The 17,006-nt window shown below is 36.9% G+C and overlaps 1 protein-coding gene across 1 annotated transcript in view; it reads left to right on the top strand.

The window, feature by feature from the left end:
* Nucleotides 1-6,541: 6,541 nt before the first annotated feature.
* The window catches only part of LOC102018410 (vomeronasal type-2 receptor 116-like), a 33,324-nt gene continuing 22,859 nt past the window's right edge, over nt 6,542-17,006 (top strand). The window contains exons 1-2 of the mRNA XM_013505040.1: nt 6,542-6,645; nt 14,263-14,563. Coding sequence (XP_013360494.1) covers nt 6,542-6,645; nt 14,263-14,563 — 405 coding nt within the window. The remainder of the gene's footprint in view (nt 6,646-14,262; nt 14,564-17,006) is intronic.

Below are 17,006 nucleotides of genomic sequence, written 5' to 3'. Positions count from 1 at the left end.
TTTTGTTCACAGCTAAATGGAGTTCTATGTGCCTCACTTACATATGTCAGATTCCTTTCTCATGCTTTGGATGTGTTCAGCTATTATTTCTGCAAATAGTTTCTATGTCATTTGTATTGACTCCTCCTCCTTCTCCAATCAGTCTTATGTTATTTTTCTTTGTATCATTTTGCAAGTGTTGAATTATTTTCTGATCCTTTTTTATTTTTAAGAGGTCTTTGCTTTCATGATTGCTAACTGTGATCCTGTCTTCAAGGTCAGAAGTCCATCTTCAGTTTTGTTCAAGCAGTTTTACCAGCTTTCAATGGAACTTTTAATTTGCTCTATATCATTTCGACCTGTGTCCTGCATTCTGTATCTTTCTTATATAGGGCATTCATGGTTTGCATCATTTTTTTATGCTCCTCTGTTTTTTTTAAATTTATGTCTGCTCCAGATTTGCTGAACAATTTCTTCTTTGTGGTAACCATTTCTTTTTTTTACCTGAAAGATTATTTTTGGTCTGATTTCCTCTGCAGCCTCATGGATTGTTTTCTTTGGTTGCTCTCCTTTCCACAGTTTCAGTTGTGTGTCTTCCATTTTCTTGTTTCTCATTTCTAGGAATTGTTCTGGGTGGGCTGGAGGTCTGGAGTTGCATTTTGCTTCTGTGTCCTGTGATGTTCTGTTAAAAATTTTAAATTTTGTTTTCTTTGTTGATTCTTATAAGTTTTTGTCATAAGTAACTTTATCACTAATATGAATGCCTCCCTAGGATATGTCTGTTCTTCATGCATATTTTCTGTGTTTAGGGGCATCTTGGTTTGTGTCTGTCCCAAGGTATTTTCTCCCTCAGTTTATTAAGAGTGAGATAGGTCCTGAGTTCAACTCCTAGTCCCCCCCACAAAAGAAAAGAAAAACAGAAGCTGACAACCTGTGTTAACTATAGGAGCAAAACCTACAGTTATATAATAGAACCCATTACAAACTGGGAGCTTGAATGTAAAGTGTTTTCCCTTGGTAGAGAGGCTTTACCCTACGTTGGGAGAAACTTAAAAGGCTAGCAGATAAATCAGAGATAAATGAAAAGAAATGAAGTAGAAGCAAGGCTGGAGGACAAGGAATGATCATGCAAACTTTGGGCAACTAGAGAAGAAGGCAGAAGAGAAAGAATGAAGGAGTAAGCAAGGAACTATAAAAGTTAACCAGAAAAATTAGAGACACTATTCACTCATGAAAATATGATTAAATCTAGAGAGATTAACTGATGAAAGGGGAAAGGAATTGAAAATGTCTTTGTCCTACCTTCCCTGCCCCGTTTCCCTCATTTCTTGTTCTGCTTCACATTTGAAAATGTTTTCCCTCCTTCCTACTATCTATTCTTTATTTTTAAGCATTCATAGGGATAAAGGATTTAGGTCTTATACTAATTCTCTTAGCATTTTACACAGGATGGGCCACACATTGCAAATCATCTCAAACCTTCCAAAATATCAGGGATTCCTCATCCTCCTTTATCCATATTTTCAAGCACATGAAACATCTTTTTAGCTACTATTGCTTCAGAATTGCACCGTGGAGAACCACGGCCATCATACCATACAATTTGCAAGTATTTGGGGAGAAATACCAAGGAAGGAAAGGACAATATTCTGCAGTCTTCCTCTGTTGTCTGCCTTTTGTGTTACATGAGCTCTGCCCTTTATACTTGGATTACTTTTTAGCTGTTCCTAGTGATGTTTCAACAAAATATCAAAAATTGTATTGTTTGACACCACTGAAATATGTTTTCTCTCAGTGCTTGACTCTACCACTTAGAAGTCAAACTTTCTCTAGGTACTTGCTGTTTTTAGCTCATTGTGTTGAACTTCAGTCTTTGAATGGAGCTACTTCTGTCCAGTCTCTGCCACTGCGGTCACCTGTTTTGTCCTTTTCCAAATAACACACCATTTACACTGGACTTTGACCTGCTCTCATGGCCTTAGCATGGGTGCATCAGTGGGTACTATTTTCAAATAAGATCGCTTTCATAGGTTGCAGTGCTTCAGGCCTCAAGATGTTTGCAGGCATGTGGTTTCTTTCATTAAAATAGTCTGGCCCCACGTTGGTAAAGATGAGTTTGATTTTCCACTTTTGGTGGGAATGTAGGCTGATGCAATCACTGTGGAAATTACTGTGAAGTTTCCTCAAAAAACTAGGATTAGAGGTCCCATTTGAGCCAGCTATTCCTCTCCAGGGTACCTTCCCCGAAGAATTAAGAACATCATACCACAGTGATATATGTGCAACCAAGTTTATAGCAGCATAATTTATAATAGCTAAATCTTGGAAACAACCCCAAAACCCATCAACTGTGGAGTGGATAAAAAATATGTGTTTTTTATATAATAGAGTACTACTCAGCCATAAAGCAGATAAACTAGAGACTTTTACAGGTAAATGGATACAACTTGAGATCATTCTCATAAGCGAAATGAATCAGACCCATATGTGTAAACATTGTATTGTCTTGCTAGTGTGAGAAATTGAATGAATAAATAAGGTCTGAAATGTCCCAAAGATATGGTGAATTGGGAAAAAGCTGTTCAAAGAAAAAGACAAACTGTGATGGGGGAAATGGAAAAATAAAAAAGGGAAAAAGAAAAAACTATATGTATATACAAAAGAGTTAAGATAGTTATACAGCTAGTTTTTCCTAGTTCATTGAGAAGATAGTTTTGTGGTAATATTGTTTGGACAAAACATCATACATATATCTCATACTCTGAATAATTACTATATAACAATACACAATCGACCAACTACTGTAACTGTCCTACTAACTTGCTTTGAAGTGCTTTCATTGTTATTTTTATCTTTTTTCTCCTTAAAAATAAAAAATAAAATATCATAGATGCAAATACACTAAATTAAAATATGTTCAAAATAGTTTTGTAATAGATCAGCACACCATGAAAAAGTAAGGTTTCTCCTGGTATTACATATTATTAATAAAATTTCTAAACTTTATAAGTTCTCACAATATTATAAATTTATTTTTATTTTTTTTTGTCTTTAGAGACAGATTCTCACTGTGCAGTTCAGGCTGGTTTTGAACTCACTTTGTAGCCCAGGCTGGCCTTAAACTCACAGCAATCTTCCTGCCTCAGCCTCCTCAGTTCTGGGATTACAGGTGTGCACCACCAAGTACGGCAAAAATGATGAATTTAATTCAAATGAAAATTTGTTTGGCCATATTGAAAATTCAAGGAATTTTGAAATGCACAGACCCATTTTTATGTGCTTTAAGGTATAGCCTCAAAAATAAAGGATATGTAATATTTGATGCAAAAACTTGGGATTGTTCACTGAAAGTATAAATAAGAGAAACAAGACCCTGGCCACTTTTGAAGTAAAGCACCATATTTGCAACACAAAGAAAAGCAGATGGAAACCACAAACTGGAGTAAAAGAGATGATGTGTGTTTAAAAATCTAACACATCAACAAACACAAAGAGAGAGCCAAAATTTATTTTTCATCTGATTCAACAAATAAGTGTTTTCTTATAACATATTTAATACACTGAATGTGCTAGATATTTATTTTTGCATTATCAACAAATCATAAAAATATGTAAATATGAGAAGAAAAATATTGGGTATAAGATTGATGTGTATATGTGATAAATACAAAACTGATTTAGACAGATCAACACACGTCTCACATTACTAAAGGATGTTTAAACAAGGTAAGTAAAATTTCTAATCAGCCACTGATATTGCAACTCACTATAGAACAGCATATCCTTTCATTTATCACATAAATTCAATTCAAGACCAATGGCATGAGTGTTTTTCAAGTGTGGTAGAGTGTGTGTTGGAAATTAAAGCAAAGTGTTTACTGTAATTTTTAAATTTAAACATTTATTACAGTTTTATCACCCTAGATGAATCACATATAATACACAGAGTCCACCAAAAAGTGTAAAATTTACCAAATGAAAAATCTGTAGGAATATTTTCATACTACATTTATTGCATTATATTTCTACTGACACATTGAGAGATCTGGTTAAGAATAAACCAAATTGTACACTGCTATTGTCTATGGGTTTGGGAGCCCAAGCCAACTGAGAATTGTAGAAAGAAAATATTTTTCCAATTACCAAATGCTAAGTGACACAAGAAATTGCATTAAGAACAAAGCCACCCATTCTCTCCTAGCATTTAAGAAATTCCAGACAGGTGAAAAGCAAGCCAAGTCCAATTGATACCAGCTCAGGCTGGATGAGCAAAACCCATAGTGAAAAGTCTGGAAAATTAGCAGGAGGTGCAATCACATTGCAAAAGCATCCACAATGCTCTTAGTAATTACAGAAGTTGTAACCAGGTTGGTTGGTATTATTTGAACTATTTCTATATATCAGTGTGTCTCTACAGATGCATGTACCTTTGTAAAACGTTTCAAGGACCATAGATTATGGAAACAAAAAGCTACCTTTTTGCTTTTCTCAATGTTTTCTTAAAATCTTTTTACCATTTCATTCTAAAGAAGAAACACGGAGAAAAATTCATTTTTCTTTGTTTAATTTGTCCTTTAATATAGTCATGTGAGTGGCCAAATATATTATTGTGTGTGTTGACATAAAACCAAATATTTGAGCTGCGTGGATTCAGATCTGATGTAATTTGAAAGGGTCTCTCTCCTTTGTCAGCCCCTCTTCTCAAATAAGAATATCTCACATTTTTCCTTTGCGAGAGAGAGTGAAGATAAGGTAGTGAGCCGTAGGCAGCCCCACGTCAGGTTTTACCTTGTACAGGGAAGTGTTCCTCTGCCCAGAATTTGCCGATGCGAATCTCCACACATCAGGCCACAGAAACGGTGCTGACTGACCAGAAGAATTCAGTAATTCACAGCAGTGTAAATCAGCAACGTGACCCAAAATTGTTATTCAACCCACAGTGATAGTCTGGACCCAAGAATTTATACGTAAGAGGTCAGAAACTCATGTAGTCCCCTGAGAACGCAGAAATGCCTGCTCTGCTGCATTTCCATGTGTACGTGTGTAGTGAGTGCATCTTGCATGTAAAATTCATGGCTACTCAGGCTCATCCTTCTTGTGGTGCTAAGGATCAGACCTTGGACCTTGCACATGACAGGAAAAGGCATTAAAGTACATTACTTATATTTCTGTTTAGTAAATATAAAAATTATTATTGAGATATCATCTAATAATGTAAAATGTTAAAATTCGGTTTCTCTCTTTTCACTACAACACTTTAAAATTGGTAACACAGCACCAGTGACAGCCTACTTGGGAAACATGTTTTTCTTAAAATGAATAGAATTTATTTTAAGAACAATTTAAATTTACAAAAATTAAAGAGATCCTATAAAAATCTACTCTTCCTCTTTCAACTTTATATTTAATTTTATGACACAGTTTAGAAACAACACCATGCATTTATACTAATAAAATCAATGGTTCACGTAGAATTCAATTTGTGTGTTATACATTATTTGATTTTGGCGAAAGTAAACTGATCCATAGCTGGCATTACAGTATCAAACACTAATTTCACTGCCTGATAGAGTCACTACATATGGGGCTATGGAGTTTGATCCACTGTTTACAATATTTACTCTGTTGCAAAATACAAGAGCGTTGTCCAGCTTTCTAAATGTTGAGAAAGGAAAGAAATTCCTCACTAAGCCCATGTGGTCATTACAGTTACTGTGGGGGAAGCCAAGGTTGTAGGTACGGGAATGGGTCATCACAGTACAGGAAGCGGTGCGAGTAACATGTTTAAATGAAGTGAGTAGAGGAGGAAGACTTCAAATTTTATGACTCAGAAACCCTCTCTGATTTCTGAATAGATCCTCAGTTACTAACTTAGAATCCCTGAGTTCAGAGTAAATACTCTTTCTTCACACAAAGCTGTGAGTTTTTAGCACGTATGACTTGAAGGCAGACAAGGATGGGAAACATTCCCTCACCATCCTAAACCCTAGATGTGTGAGGTTGTAGTTAGATATGTTGGATTTTGGAGGGCGTAATGATAAAATCTTTTTCTCTGATCATGACCACTTTGAGACCATTTCACCAAATACCTTCCATTCAATTCTCCAGTGCATTCACTTGCATCTTCCAAACTAGTTTTAATAGAAATTGATTGTTGACACAGGCTTGGGACCAGTACTGCCCTAGAGAAAGTGCTCTGTGAGACTATGCAGTTACTGGACTTGGATGAAATCATTATTCCTAGGGCTAGAGAGAATGATGCTGTAACATATTTTCCAGTGTGTGTTTTTCGCCTGGAGACAGGGCCTCAGATGCAGAGCCCCAGGGGAGATGGAGTTACAGGTCCCTTAAAGTGTGTGCGGGAGGGTCACTGGTGAGTCCACTCCAGGCCACAACACACATCCATTTGTGCATCGCTGTTTTCCTGGTTGACATTGCAAGTTCAGAGTTCAAATAGAGCTTTTCAGAAATTTCCAATATGTCTCATTTGATTAATATCTACTTCCTCCTGCAGCTTCCTGTCTTAGTAGGTACTTTTCATCATTTAGATTGCTTTAAGAGAATGAAAAAAAGTGTGTACAAGGATGGAGATGTGGTGGTTGGTGGGTTTTTCCTTCTTTATTCACATACCCACCACTTCAGTAGCTCTCATCAGAGGCCTAATAAGGACTTCTTTCATTTCACAGAGTAAGTGCTTCTTTCATTTATTCATTTTGTGCTTGAGCAGCAGGATGGAAAATGCCTGGAAACACAATCCAAGCCATGGGACAGAGCTCACTAGTAAGAGACTGCATTATATCTCTCTGCCACAAAGCCCAAGGTATGCTCACATTTCTTTCACTGGGTATATAATTAAGCTGTGTAGTCCCCACTTGCTGGACAGACTCCACTGTGTAGATATTTGTTATTTGTTCAGTGATGCTTAAGTAATTATTTGATGCTGGGTTCTCCATGCCTCTCGCAGCACCAAATCAACCCAGGCTTAAGAAACGAGTCACCTGTGAGATTCTCATCCTCCCTAACGTGATTGCTTTTCAGTCAGACACCTGTATGACCTTTGTTTTCTAATATTATCAGTAAGAATTCTGGAGATAAAGCTGGAGTTAATAAATGGGTGAGAAAATGAAGAACATTCTAGAAGGCAACTTACGCTCCTGTGAGAAGGGAAGGAGTCAGCAAACGCAGTGATGGTTGTGTCCTTTTTTAGATGTGAAACCCACAAGGGTGCTGTGGACGCTGCCCACACTTGAGAGCAGGGATGGCAGGTTAGGAGTCAGGACCTGTTCCCTGGTGTAGAAGGTAACACCACCAACCTCAGATTTCCATTTATGTTCCATCTTATATTCTGTGCCATTTTTGGGTGTTTTTTTTTTTTTTATTATTCCTAGACACTCCCTTAGGTTTATGGATTTATTTCCACATGTTTTGAAAAACTGGGTTTGCATGCTGTCTTCCATTTGCTTCATGTACACACTGATTCTGATGATTGTTACAGAGTGACCTTCCTTAGCTAGTTCAGATTTGTGAACGTTTGGATGGTTGAAGCAGGAAAGACAAACATGAATCTCCGGAAAACTTTCAAAGAAAAAAAACTACGCATGCCAGTTTCTAAAGTGGTCAGGTTGATTTTTTTCTTGTCGTGGCGTAACTATTGGTGTAGTGACTGCCAGAAGAGATTTTCCATTTCAGAAGAGGAATTGAGCTAGACTCTGAACACTGCACGGAATCGCATGTGTTTAGAGCCAGATAATTATTTGGGGCTGATTGGATGAATGCTAGTGACTGAATATTTGGGCAAATGTGATTTTTTTCTAAATCATCCAATAGACTCTAGGCGATGATAAGCCAGTGGCTGAAAAACAAACTAGAACCAGTGTAGAATGTGAAACAGATCAGACCGGAACGATGATTATGCCTCAATATATATTAGAAATATTCAGCATAAATTTGAGCAATGTGCAGAAACCACAGAGGCACTAAAACAGGGGCCCATTTGAAAAGGTGAACAGGGGAGCAGTGTCTGGTGGGAGAGCAAAGATGTGTCACTGCAGAAGGCAAGGTTTTCCCGTCTGTCCCAGCTGTCTCCAGGACCCGGATGCTGGAGGGAGAGTGGGTTTCTCTTCCTGGCGGGAGGGGAAGCTGCCTGCTCCCCCTGCTGCCCTCTGATTTTCACTCTCACCAGACCAGGGAGCCTGCCCGCTTCTGCAGGTGGCCCTCTCCTGACACACTCAGGGACTCATTGCCCATGACTGAAAAAGATACATAGACATGGAAATTTCGGAGTAATGAGAGGCCAGCCTGATATTTCAGGGTTGGGGATAAGCCTCTTCTAAAAGGGAAATGAAAATATTAGAATAAAATGTTACCCTATATACTATTCTTATCTTTGTCTTTACACCAACATTGTATTGTTTGTACACTAAATTAATACATGTAAGTTTATTATTTTAATTTTAAATTTGGCCCATATATGTATGAGGTATAGTCACAAATATGATGTGGTCATAATAATGTTCTATGCATTTGCACATTAATGTAAATGCAATTTTAAAAGTAAGATTATTCTGTCTCACTTTAGTGTATCCTCCATTGCTTCTGGGCCTTTTGTTTTTTTTTGGTTTTTCTCCGGTAGCGGGAACCGAACTCACGACCTTGCGCTTGCCAGGCAGGCGCTTTGCCGCTAAGCTAAATCCCCAGCGCCCCCCCCTTTTTTTTTTTTCAGTACCAGGGATCGAACTCACGACCTTGCACTTGCCAGGCAGGCGCTTATGCCAGTGAGCTATATCCCCAGCCCTGCTACTGGGCCTTTTGGATAAGATCAAGTGAAGTATATCCTCCATATATATCTTTATGTATATCAAAATTTGTATGATACTTCTTTGATAATTACATACACCGTATTATACTTTGTATTACCAGCATACTTTCGTCTCTTCTTCTCCCAATTTTCAGCCATAGCATGTTTAATTTTTAAGTTGGTATATATACTCACATTATTTAACTTTGACAGGTAGTACATAGATCATGGATAGATGACAAAACTGAATACACTTGTCTTTGGTCTCATTAAAAAATGAATTATAATTCAGAGTATGGTAGTTTACTTCATATAGGTCACATACATGTATATGAACCTAATAATATCACTCTGTACAAACATTATATGTCATAAAATAAGATTTGCAGTGTCCAGAAGAGTGAAAATGGGGAAAGGAGATTGAGAAGAGCACGGATGGAGGTAGGAGGGATGAAGAAAGGGGTTTTACAAATGTACGAAGCCTTGTTATGAACACACACCCACTCCCCAGGATAACCATAAACTGCATGTCCTGCAAACAGGTGCTAATATAAGTTAAAAAACTGAAAATGAATTGTGAGAAATAAATTGACTGGGTTTATAGCTCTCTAAATCTTGGCGACCATAGATTCAAAGATCCTTTCAAAAACCTTAAAATTATACTTTATGTTTATACATTTTACTTATATATACACAATTATAATTACATGTATTAACTAAGTATCTTAAAATTATATTTTATATACCAATAAAATAACAATTATGATATATACGTACTTATAAAATCATATGTAAAATTACTTATTATATAATATATTAATAAAATAACAATTATGATATATACCTACTTATAAAATCATATGTAAAATTACTTATTATATAATATATTCACATGTATACAAGGATGTAGCAGTCATTCATAGGGAAGAATAGTGAGTCATTTTTAAGAAAACAGAGGTCACAATTCTTAGTAAATCAAATCAGTCACAAAAGGTCAAGTGCCACGTGGATTTTCTTTTATGATAAACACAAAGTGGAAGTCATTTAACAAGGGAAAGAAAAGATACATAGGAGTCATGAGATTAGACTTTGTGGAGCAGGGAGGGGGATGTGGACAGGGGCCGGGGTTGCAGGCAGGGGAGGTTAGGGCATTACAAAGTGTTACTGTGATATGCTTATGTAACAGCATCCCAAGATGAATGTGATTATTATGTATCATACCAGTGTACCAAAAAAATTAATAGCATGTCACTTTCCCACCTAAACTGGCAAAACATATTTAACTTTTCAAAATACACTTATAGAGTAAGATAAATTTGGAGAAAGGACAAATTTATTTCAGTAAATATGTCTATTAGGCTAAAACAAATAAACAATACACCTGTACCATTTTTAATAATGTCAGATAAATTGAATAAACTCCATGATTAGGAATAATGAGAAAATTGCACACTATGTTTTCAAATACTTATATTTCAAATTACTTCAGGATATATTAGTTGTGATCTTCTATAACACTTGAAAAACAAATAGCTTGTCCTCGTGTGGCGGCAAATGCCTGCAATCCCAGCAGCTTGGGATCCTGAGGCCGCAGGACTGTGAGTTCAAGGCCAGTTCAGGCAGGCGACACCCTGCTTCAAAATGAAAAGGAAGTTGCTGGCTATGCCGTTCAGCACACTGGGTTCCATCTCCGGTACCGCACACAGAAAAAGAAAATATAGAGCCTCGCTGGTGAAAATGGTAAATTTATGTTTACAAAAGCCATGATATCAGTGTGTTAGCAAAACACTTCCAAGGAAAATCAACGGGAGTAATTCGTGGACACATGGAAACCTGTGCGTCACAGCTGAGGGGTCCACGTTTTGGCCGGAGGTTGTTGCTCAGGGGTGAAGCACTTGCCCGGGCTTTGGCAGGCTCTGAGTAAAATCCCAGGACTGCAGGAAGGCGGGGTTCATATACTCTTCATTCATAAGAAGTGAATTTCAATTAGACCCTGGATTAAACCGGAAAATGCAAGAAAACTATAACGCTTTCAAGGACAGACTGTTTTATTCTTGCTAAAGTCGCAGAGATAGCGAATAGAAATACAAGCTCTTATCACAGAGCAGGAAGCTATTTGCGCACAAGCGTGTAACAAAGGTGAAAAGAATAGGGGCCTTTTGGAATAAGCACAGTTACCGACGGCAGACTTTACTCTGAAATTCCTTCATTTCATTGTATTTGTGTCTTTTTCAATTTTGATTAGTACACACTTGTGATACATTAAATGTAGATTCACCTTTGAGAACAGACATACATATGGTGTCTTGGTCATTTCCCCTGTTCTGTCCCCTTCACCCTCAACTCGCTCCATTTCTCTAGCTCTGTTTCCTGTATCCATTCTACCTGCACATTTCCCACTGTCTCCTCTTTTGCTCTTTGTATTATATTTTGGGTTTCTCATATAAGAGAGACCATGTGATAATTAACCTGTGTCTACTTTACTTCACTTAGATTCATGGGCTCAACTCATGCATTATTTTCTTTAAAATTAGTTAAATTCAGTGTTATTTATGATTAATATTCCATTGTGTTTACACAGCACATATTTTTACTCTTTGTTTATTCATTGGGATAGGGATTACTTTTATAATTTAGCTATTGTGAGTTGTATCATAAACATGGGTATGTATTTACTCCTATAATATGATTAATTTAATTCTCTAAGGAAGATACTTAGGAGTCATATGCCTGTGTCAAATGCATGTCCCCTTTTTAGTTTTCTGAGGGGTTTTCATACTAATGTCTGTAGCAGGTGGACTACGTGACATTTACATTCTTACAGTCAGTGTAGAAGGGGTCCCTCATCCCCACACCCTCACTAGCTTTCCTTTCTTTTTTTTTCTCTTTCAAGTTTATGACACCAGCCTTTCTCACTGGAGCAAGACTGAACTATAGTGCTGTTTGATTTGCCCTTCTTCAGTGGCAAAAATTCAGAAATATTTCAGTGGAAAAGTGCATTTAAAATGTCTATTCGTTTTTGTTTTGGGTTTTTGTTTTAGGAGTTCTAATGTTCTTATATTTTTTGTATATTCTAGAATTTAGTCATTTGTCTGCAGGGTAGCTGTAATTGTTTTTCTTTTTGAAAACTATCCCCTCATTCTGTTCATTGTTTCTCTTGCTGTACAGAAGCTTCTGTCTTTGTTACTATGTTTCCTGTACTTAATGATCATACAGTCCCAGTTGTTGGTCCTGAGAATTATTTCTTGCTTGCTGGGATTCTGTTCACAAAGTCTTTGCCTGTGTCTGTGTCTTCAATGGTTTTATGTATTTTATATTTTAGCAGGTTCAGTGTTTCTGTTTGTATATCTCAGTCTTTGATCCATTTTTGTTTGATCTAGCACAGGGTGACAGATGTGGATTTACACTCATTCTTCTACAAGGATAACCAGCTTTACCAGTAACCTTTAGCAAAGATGCTGTTTTTCTTCAGTGCTTGCTGTGTTATCCCCCTTTGTCAAAGCCCAGATGACTAAAGCTTCATGGCGCTGTTTCTGCCTTATATTGCATTGCATTGGTCAGTGCATCTAGTTTTGTACCAGTACTATGCAGTTTGCATTACTCTAGCTTCGACGTCAGGGAGTGCATTGCTTCCTACTTTGCTTTCTTTTCTGTTTGGGTTTGTTTAGCTCTGTTGTCTCTCTTCTTATTCCACATACATTTCAGGGTTGATTTTTCTAGTTTGGTGGTGAGTGCTGTTGTTATTTTGTGAAAATTATGGAAAATTAATGGGTTAGTTTTGGTGACAGGGCCATGTGGACAATATTGATTCTCCCTTCCCTGAAATAGGGCATGGCTTTGCGTTTTCTAATGTCTGTTTCCATCTCTGGTTTTCAGAGTACTATGGTTTTTCTGAGGAGATGTTTGCTTTCTTGGCTAGGTTAACTCTTGGATATTTATGTTTTTTTTAAGGCTACTGTGAATGTCATTGTTTTCCTGATTTCTTTCTCAGTATGTAACTTATAGTCCTACTGGAACAATATTGATTTTTTTTTCAATTTCATTATTAGTTTAGATCAGTAGATATTTGTTGTACTTGAAGTTTACTTTCAATTTAGGGAGCATGATAGATCCATGTTCATGAAATGTTTGGCTTCTCTGTAATTTCACTGTTTTGAAAAAGAGTGCTGATAGTGGCTTCTTGTTCCTGATTTTAGAGCAAATGCTTTGACTTTTACTCTACTAAGTATGATGTTGCCAGAGGGTTTGTCATAAATAGAATTTATCAGTTTGAGGTAAGATTCTTCTGTGCCTATTTCTATGAGTGTTTTTGAGGATGAATATGTGTTCAATTTTATGAAACTTTTTTTCCATCTATGGAGGTAATCCTATGGTTTTTACCCTTACTTCTGTAAAAATGGATAATAAATTTTCACCTTTATTTTGCTATGCACCTTAACTTCCTAAATTTACTGTATGCCAATCCTCCTAACTTCAGAAAATGTCCTTGATTTTTAAATTTCTTCCCTGGAGCTCTGAAGCTGATTTAAGATTCCTGTCTTCAGGCCTGGTGTGGCAGCACACACGTGTAATAGCTGCATTTTATAGGCTGAAGCAAGAAGATCGCTGTGAGTGCAAGGCCAACCTGCACTACATAGCCAAATCCTGTCTCAGAAATGTTTTCTGTATTGATGGTGACAGAGTCATCACTGGAAGGGGTCAAAGACTGAGGTGACTTAAGTGAGAAACTGTTATATTATGATACTCCTTGTACAGTATGAGGTCTTTCTGTTCATTCAAAATCCCTCAGTGTACAATTATCTTCTCTCTTTTTATCTCCATTTTTATCGAAGAGCATTGCTGAACATGAAGTACTGAATGATATGTTAATTGTGCAAGTATATAATTTTTCATATATATACTCACTATATATAATATGCTTGTTAGTTTATAGTTTTTTCATAAATGGAAACATTTTCTTGTGTGTGTATAGAGGAAGGAATTTTCTGGGCCTGAATTATATCACGTGCTGTAGCTGGAAATTCTTAGACTTTCCAGGATCCTTCACTTCCAAAGAGATTTCATCAGCTGGATCTTCACCTTTCATCAGAATATTGTCTGAAACTTCTGTATAAAAATATATCATGAACTGGGTGGATATTTTCAATTATGGACTTTTCACAGTGGCAGAAACCATGAATTTAAGAGAGAATTGTTTTAGAACTGTGTGTTCTCAAATGGAAAGGTGGAAGTAAGATCTCTCTTCTCACTTGGAAAAACACTAATCACTATCAAAGAAATTCATCTTCATAACGTTATCTAGTCTTAATTATGCCTGAAAAATCAACCTTGGAGTGGAATCACATTAAGTATTAGGAAATGTGAAGGAACACAGCCTGGCATACAAGTTAGTGCACAGGATTTAAAGGTAATAAGGCATTGTGTCTTTTACTTAAGCCTGGCATACAAGTTAGTGCACAGGATTTAAAGGTAATAAGGCATTGTGTCTTTTACTTAAGGTTTAAACTAAACAATTACCAACATGTCCTGGCCTTGGTGTTTGCCATAGAAGAGATCAACAGCAATCTCCACCTTTTGTCCAACATATCCCTGGGATATGAGTTCCATAATGTCGGGCACAGCCAGTGGAGGACATTGGAGAGTTCCCTCACTTTGCTCACAGGGCAGAGTGAGATCCCTAACTACACCTGCGGGAGAGGGAGCAAGTCCACAGCAGTTCTTACAGGAACAGCATGGGAAACATCTGCCCAGGTTGGAACACTGTTGGAACTCTACAGATTTCCACAGGTGAGGAGGGGTCGATGGGAAGAGATAGACCTTGCTTATTTGGTGCTACTCTTCGGTAGTAAAGTGGATAGAAGCAGAAGCTTATGTTTGTGCATCTCAAAATGTACAGTCTACCAACAGTAGATTGTTACCCCATAACATCTCCAGTATTTGTTATTGGTTGATTTCTTGATAGCCCTTCTTTCTGGAGTGAAACACAATCTCATTGCTCTTTTAATTTGAATTGCTTTAATGACCAGTGATGTTGAATATTTTCCATATATTCCATATTTGCTGGTTGAGCTCCTTCACTTGAGCATTATCTATGGATTTCACATGTCCATTTTTGGATTGGGTCTTAAAATTTCTGTGGTGTGACTTTATGAGTTCTCTGTATAGTATAGATAATAGCCCTTTGTCTGAGGAATAGTGGTAGAATTTTATTCCCATCCTGTGAGTATCCTTTTCACTTCGTTGGTGGTTTCTTTTGCTGTGAAAAAGTCCGTTATAAGATGAGATCCCAGTTGTTGATTCCTGGTAGTATTTCCTGTGCAGTTGATCTTTTGTTCAAAAAATCTTTGCCTACACCTATGTCTAAAAGGGTCTTACCTAATTTATCTTTCTGCCAATTTAGTGTTTTTGCTTTAATATACAGATTTGTGATTCATTTCAATTTTGTGTTAGTGCATGGTAAGAAGCATTGGTATAGATATACTTTTTGGTGTGTAGAAATCCACTTCCACATCACCATTGATTCAAGAAGCTATCTTTCTTCCAGGGAAGGTATTGGCCCCTTTGACAAAGATAAGGTAGCTGAGTGTACTTGCAGTTGTTTCTGCATCTTGTGTTCTGTTCCACTGATGCTCAGGTCTGTTTCTCTGCCATTACCATGCTGTTTTTACTACACTAGCTTTGTAATATGACTTCCACCTCAGGATTGTGATGCCCCTTGCCTTACCTTTTTTTTTTTTTGCCTGGAATTGCTCTTGCTATTCTAGGTCTCTTCTGGTTCTTATGAATTTTAGAATTTTTTTCACTACTTCTGTGAGGTATGCTGTCGGGAATTAATTGGGATAGCATGTACCTATACACAAGTATTGGAAGTTTGTCCATTTTCACTATATTTATTCTCCCTGTCCAAGAACAGGAAATTTTTTTGATATCCCCTTTGAACTCCTTTTTGAGAGTAATGTGGTTTTCACTGTATATGTCTTTGACTTCTGTTGTTGGAGTGATTCTTAAGTATTTCATACTACTTGATGCTCTGTGAAAGCTGTGGTTTCTCTCAGTTCTCTTTAAGTGAGTTTTGTGTACAAGAATGTTAGTGATTTTTGACTGCTGACTTTGTATCCTGCTATGCTGCCAAAGTTAGTTATTAATGCTGGAAGTCTTTTGGTGGAGTTTTTGGCATCTTCTATGTAGAATGTCATGTTATCAGGAAATCACGATGGTTTCATTTATTCTTTTTCTTTTTGTATTCCTTTTATTTCTGTCTGTTGTCTAATTCTCTGGCTAGTGTTTACAGATCTGCATTGAACATAAATGTTAATAGTAGCCATCTTTGTCTTCTTCCTTATTTTAGAGTTAAAACTTTCAATTGTTGAGCATTAAGTATGATGCTGGCTGTTGGTTTGTCTTGGATGGTCTTTATCAGATTGAGATAAATACCCTTTTATTCCAATTCTTTGTAGGGTTTTTATCATGAATATGTGTTGGACTTGATCAAATTCTTTCCCTGCATCTATGGAGATGACCATGCAGTTGTTGTTCTTGCCTCTGTTGATGTTGTGTACTGCACTTATTGATTTGCATACGTCCAACCATCCTTCTATCCTTGGGGTGAATCTTCCTTGGTCATGGTGTATAATCTTCTCGATTATTTGCTGTAGTGTGTTTGCCAGTATCTCACTGAGGAATTTTGCATCTCTATTGATTAAAACATTTGGGCTTAGTTCTCTTTTCTGGCTGGGTCCTTCCCTGGTTTCTGACATCAGGGTTATGCTTGCTTCCAATGATCAGTTTGGAAATACTCACTTTCAACTTCATTAAAGGGTTGGAGGAGTGATGGCATTAGATATTCTCTACAGTTCTTGTTAAATTCAGCATTAATTCCATCAGGACTTGGCTTTTTCTTTGTTGGGAGGTTTTTAGTTGCTTCTTCAACTTCATTAACTGATATTGGGTTATTTAGAATTTTTATATCTGCTTGATTCAGCTTTGATAAGTCATATGTACCTGAAAATCTATCCATTTCTTCTCTATTGTTCTTATTATTAGAGTAGAGGTTTTCATGGTAGGTGTTGAAATCTTCAGGATTTCTGCAAAATCTGTTGTGACTTTGTTGTGACTCTTTTCCTACCTCATTGCATAGACTCGAGTCTTTTCCTTGCTATTTATAATGAGGTTGGCTTAGGTTTTGCCTGTTTTATTAGTTTTGCAAAGCACCAGCTCTTTTTTTTTTTTT

This window comes from Chinchilla lanigera, unplaced genomic scaffold (genome assembly GCF_000276665.1).
Source record: "Chinchilla lanigera isolate Chin_1 unplaced genomic scaffold, ChiLan1.0 scaffold00094, whole genome shotgun sequence".
Lineage (NCBI taxonomy): Eukaryota > Metazoa > Chordata > Mammalia > Rodentia > Chinchillidae > Chinchilla > Chinchilla lanigera.
Note: the sequence above shows the minus strand (reverse complement) of the source record. Positions and strands in the feature narration are given on the sequence as shown.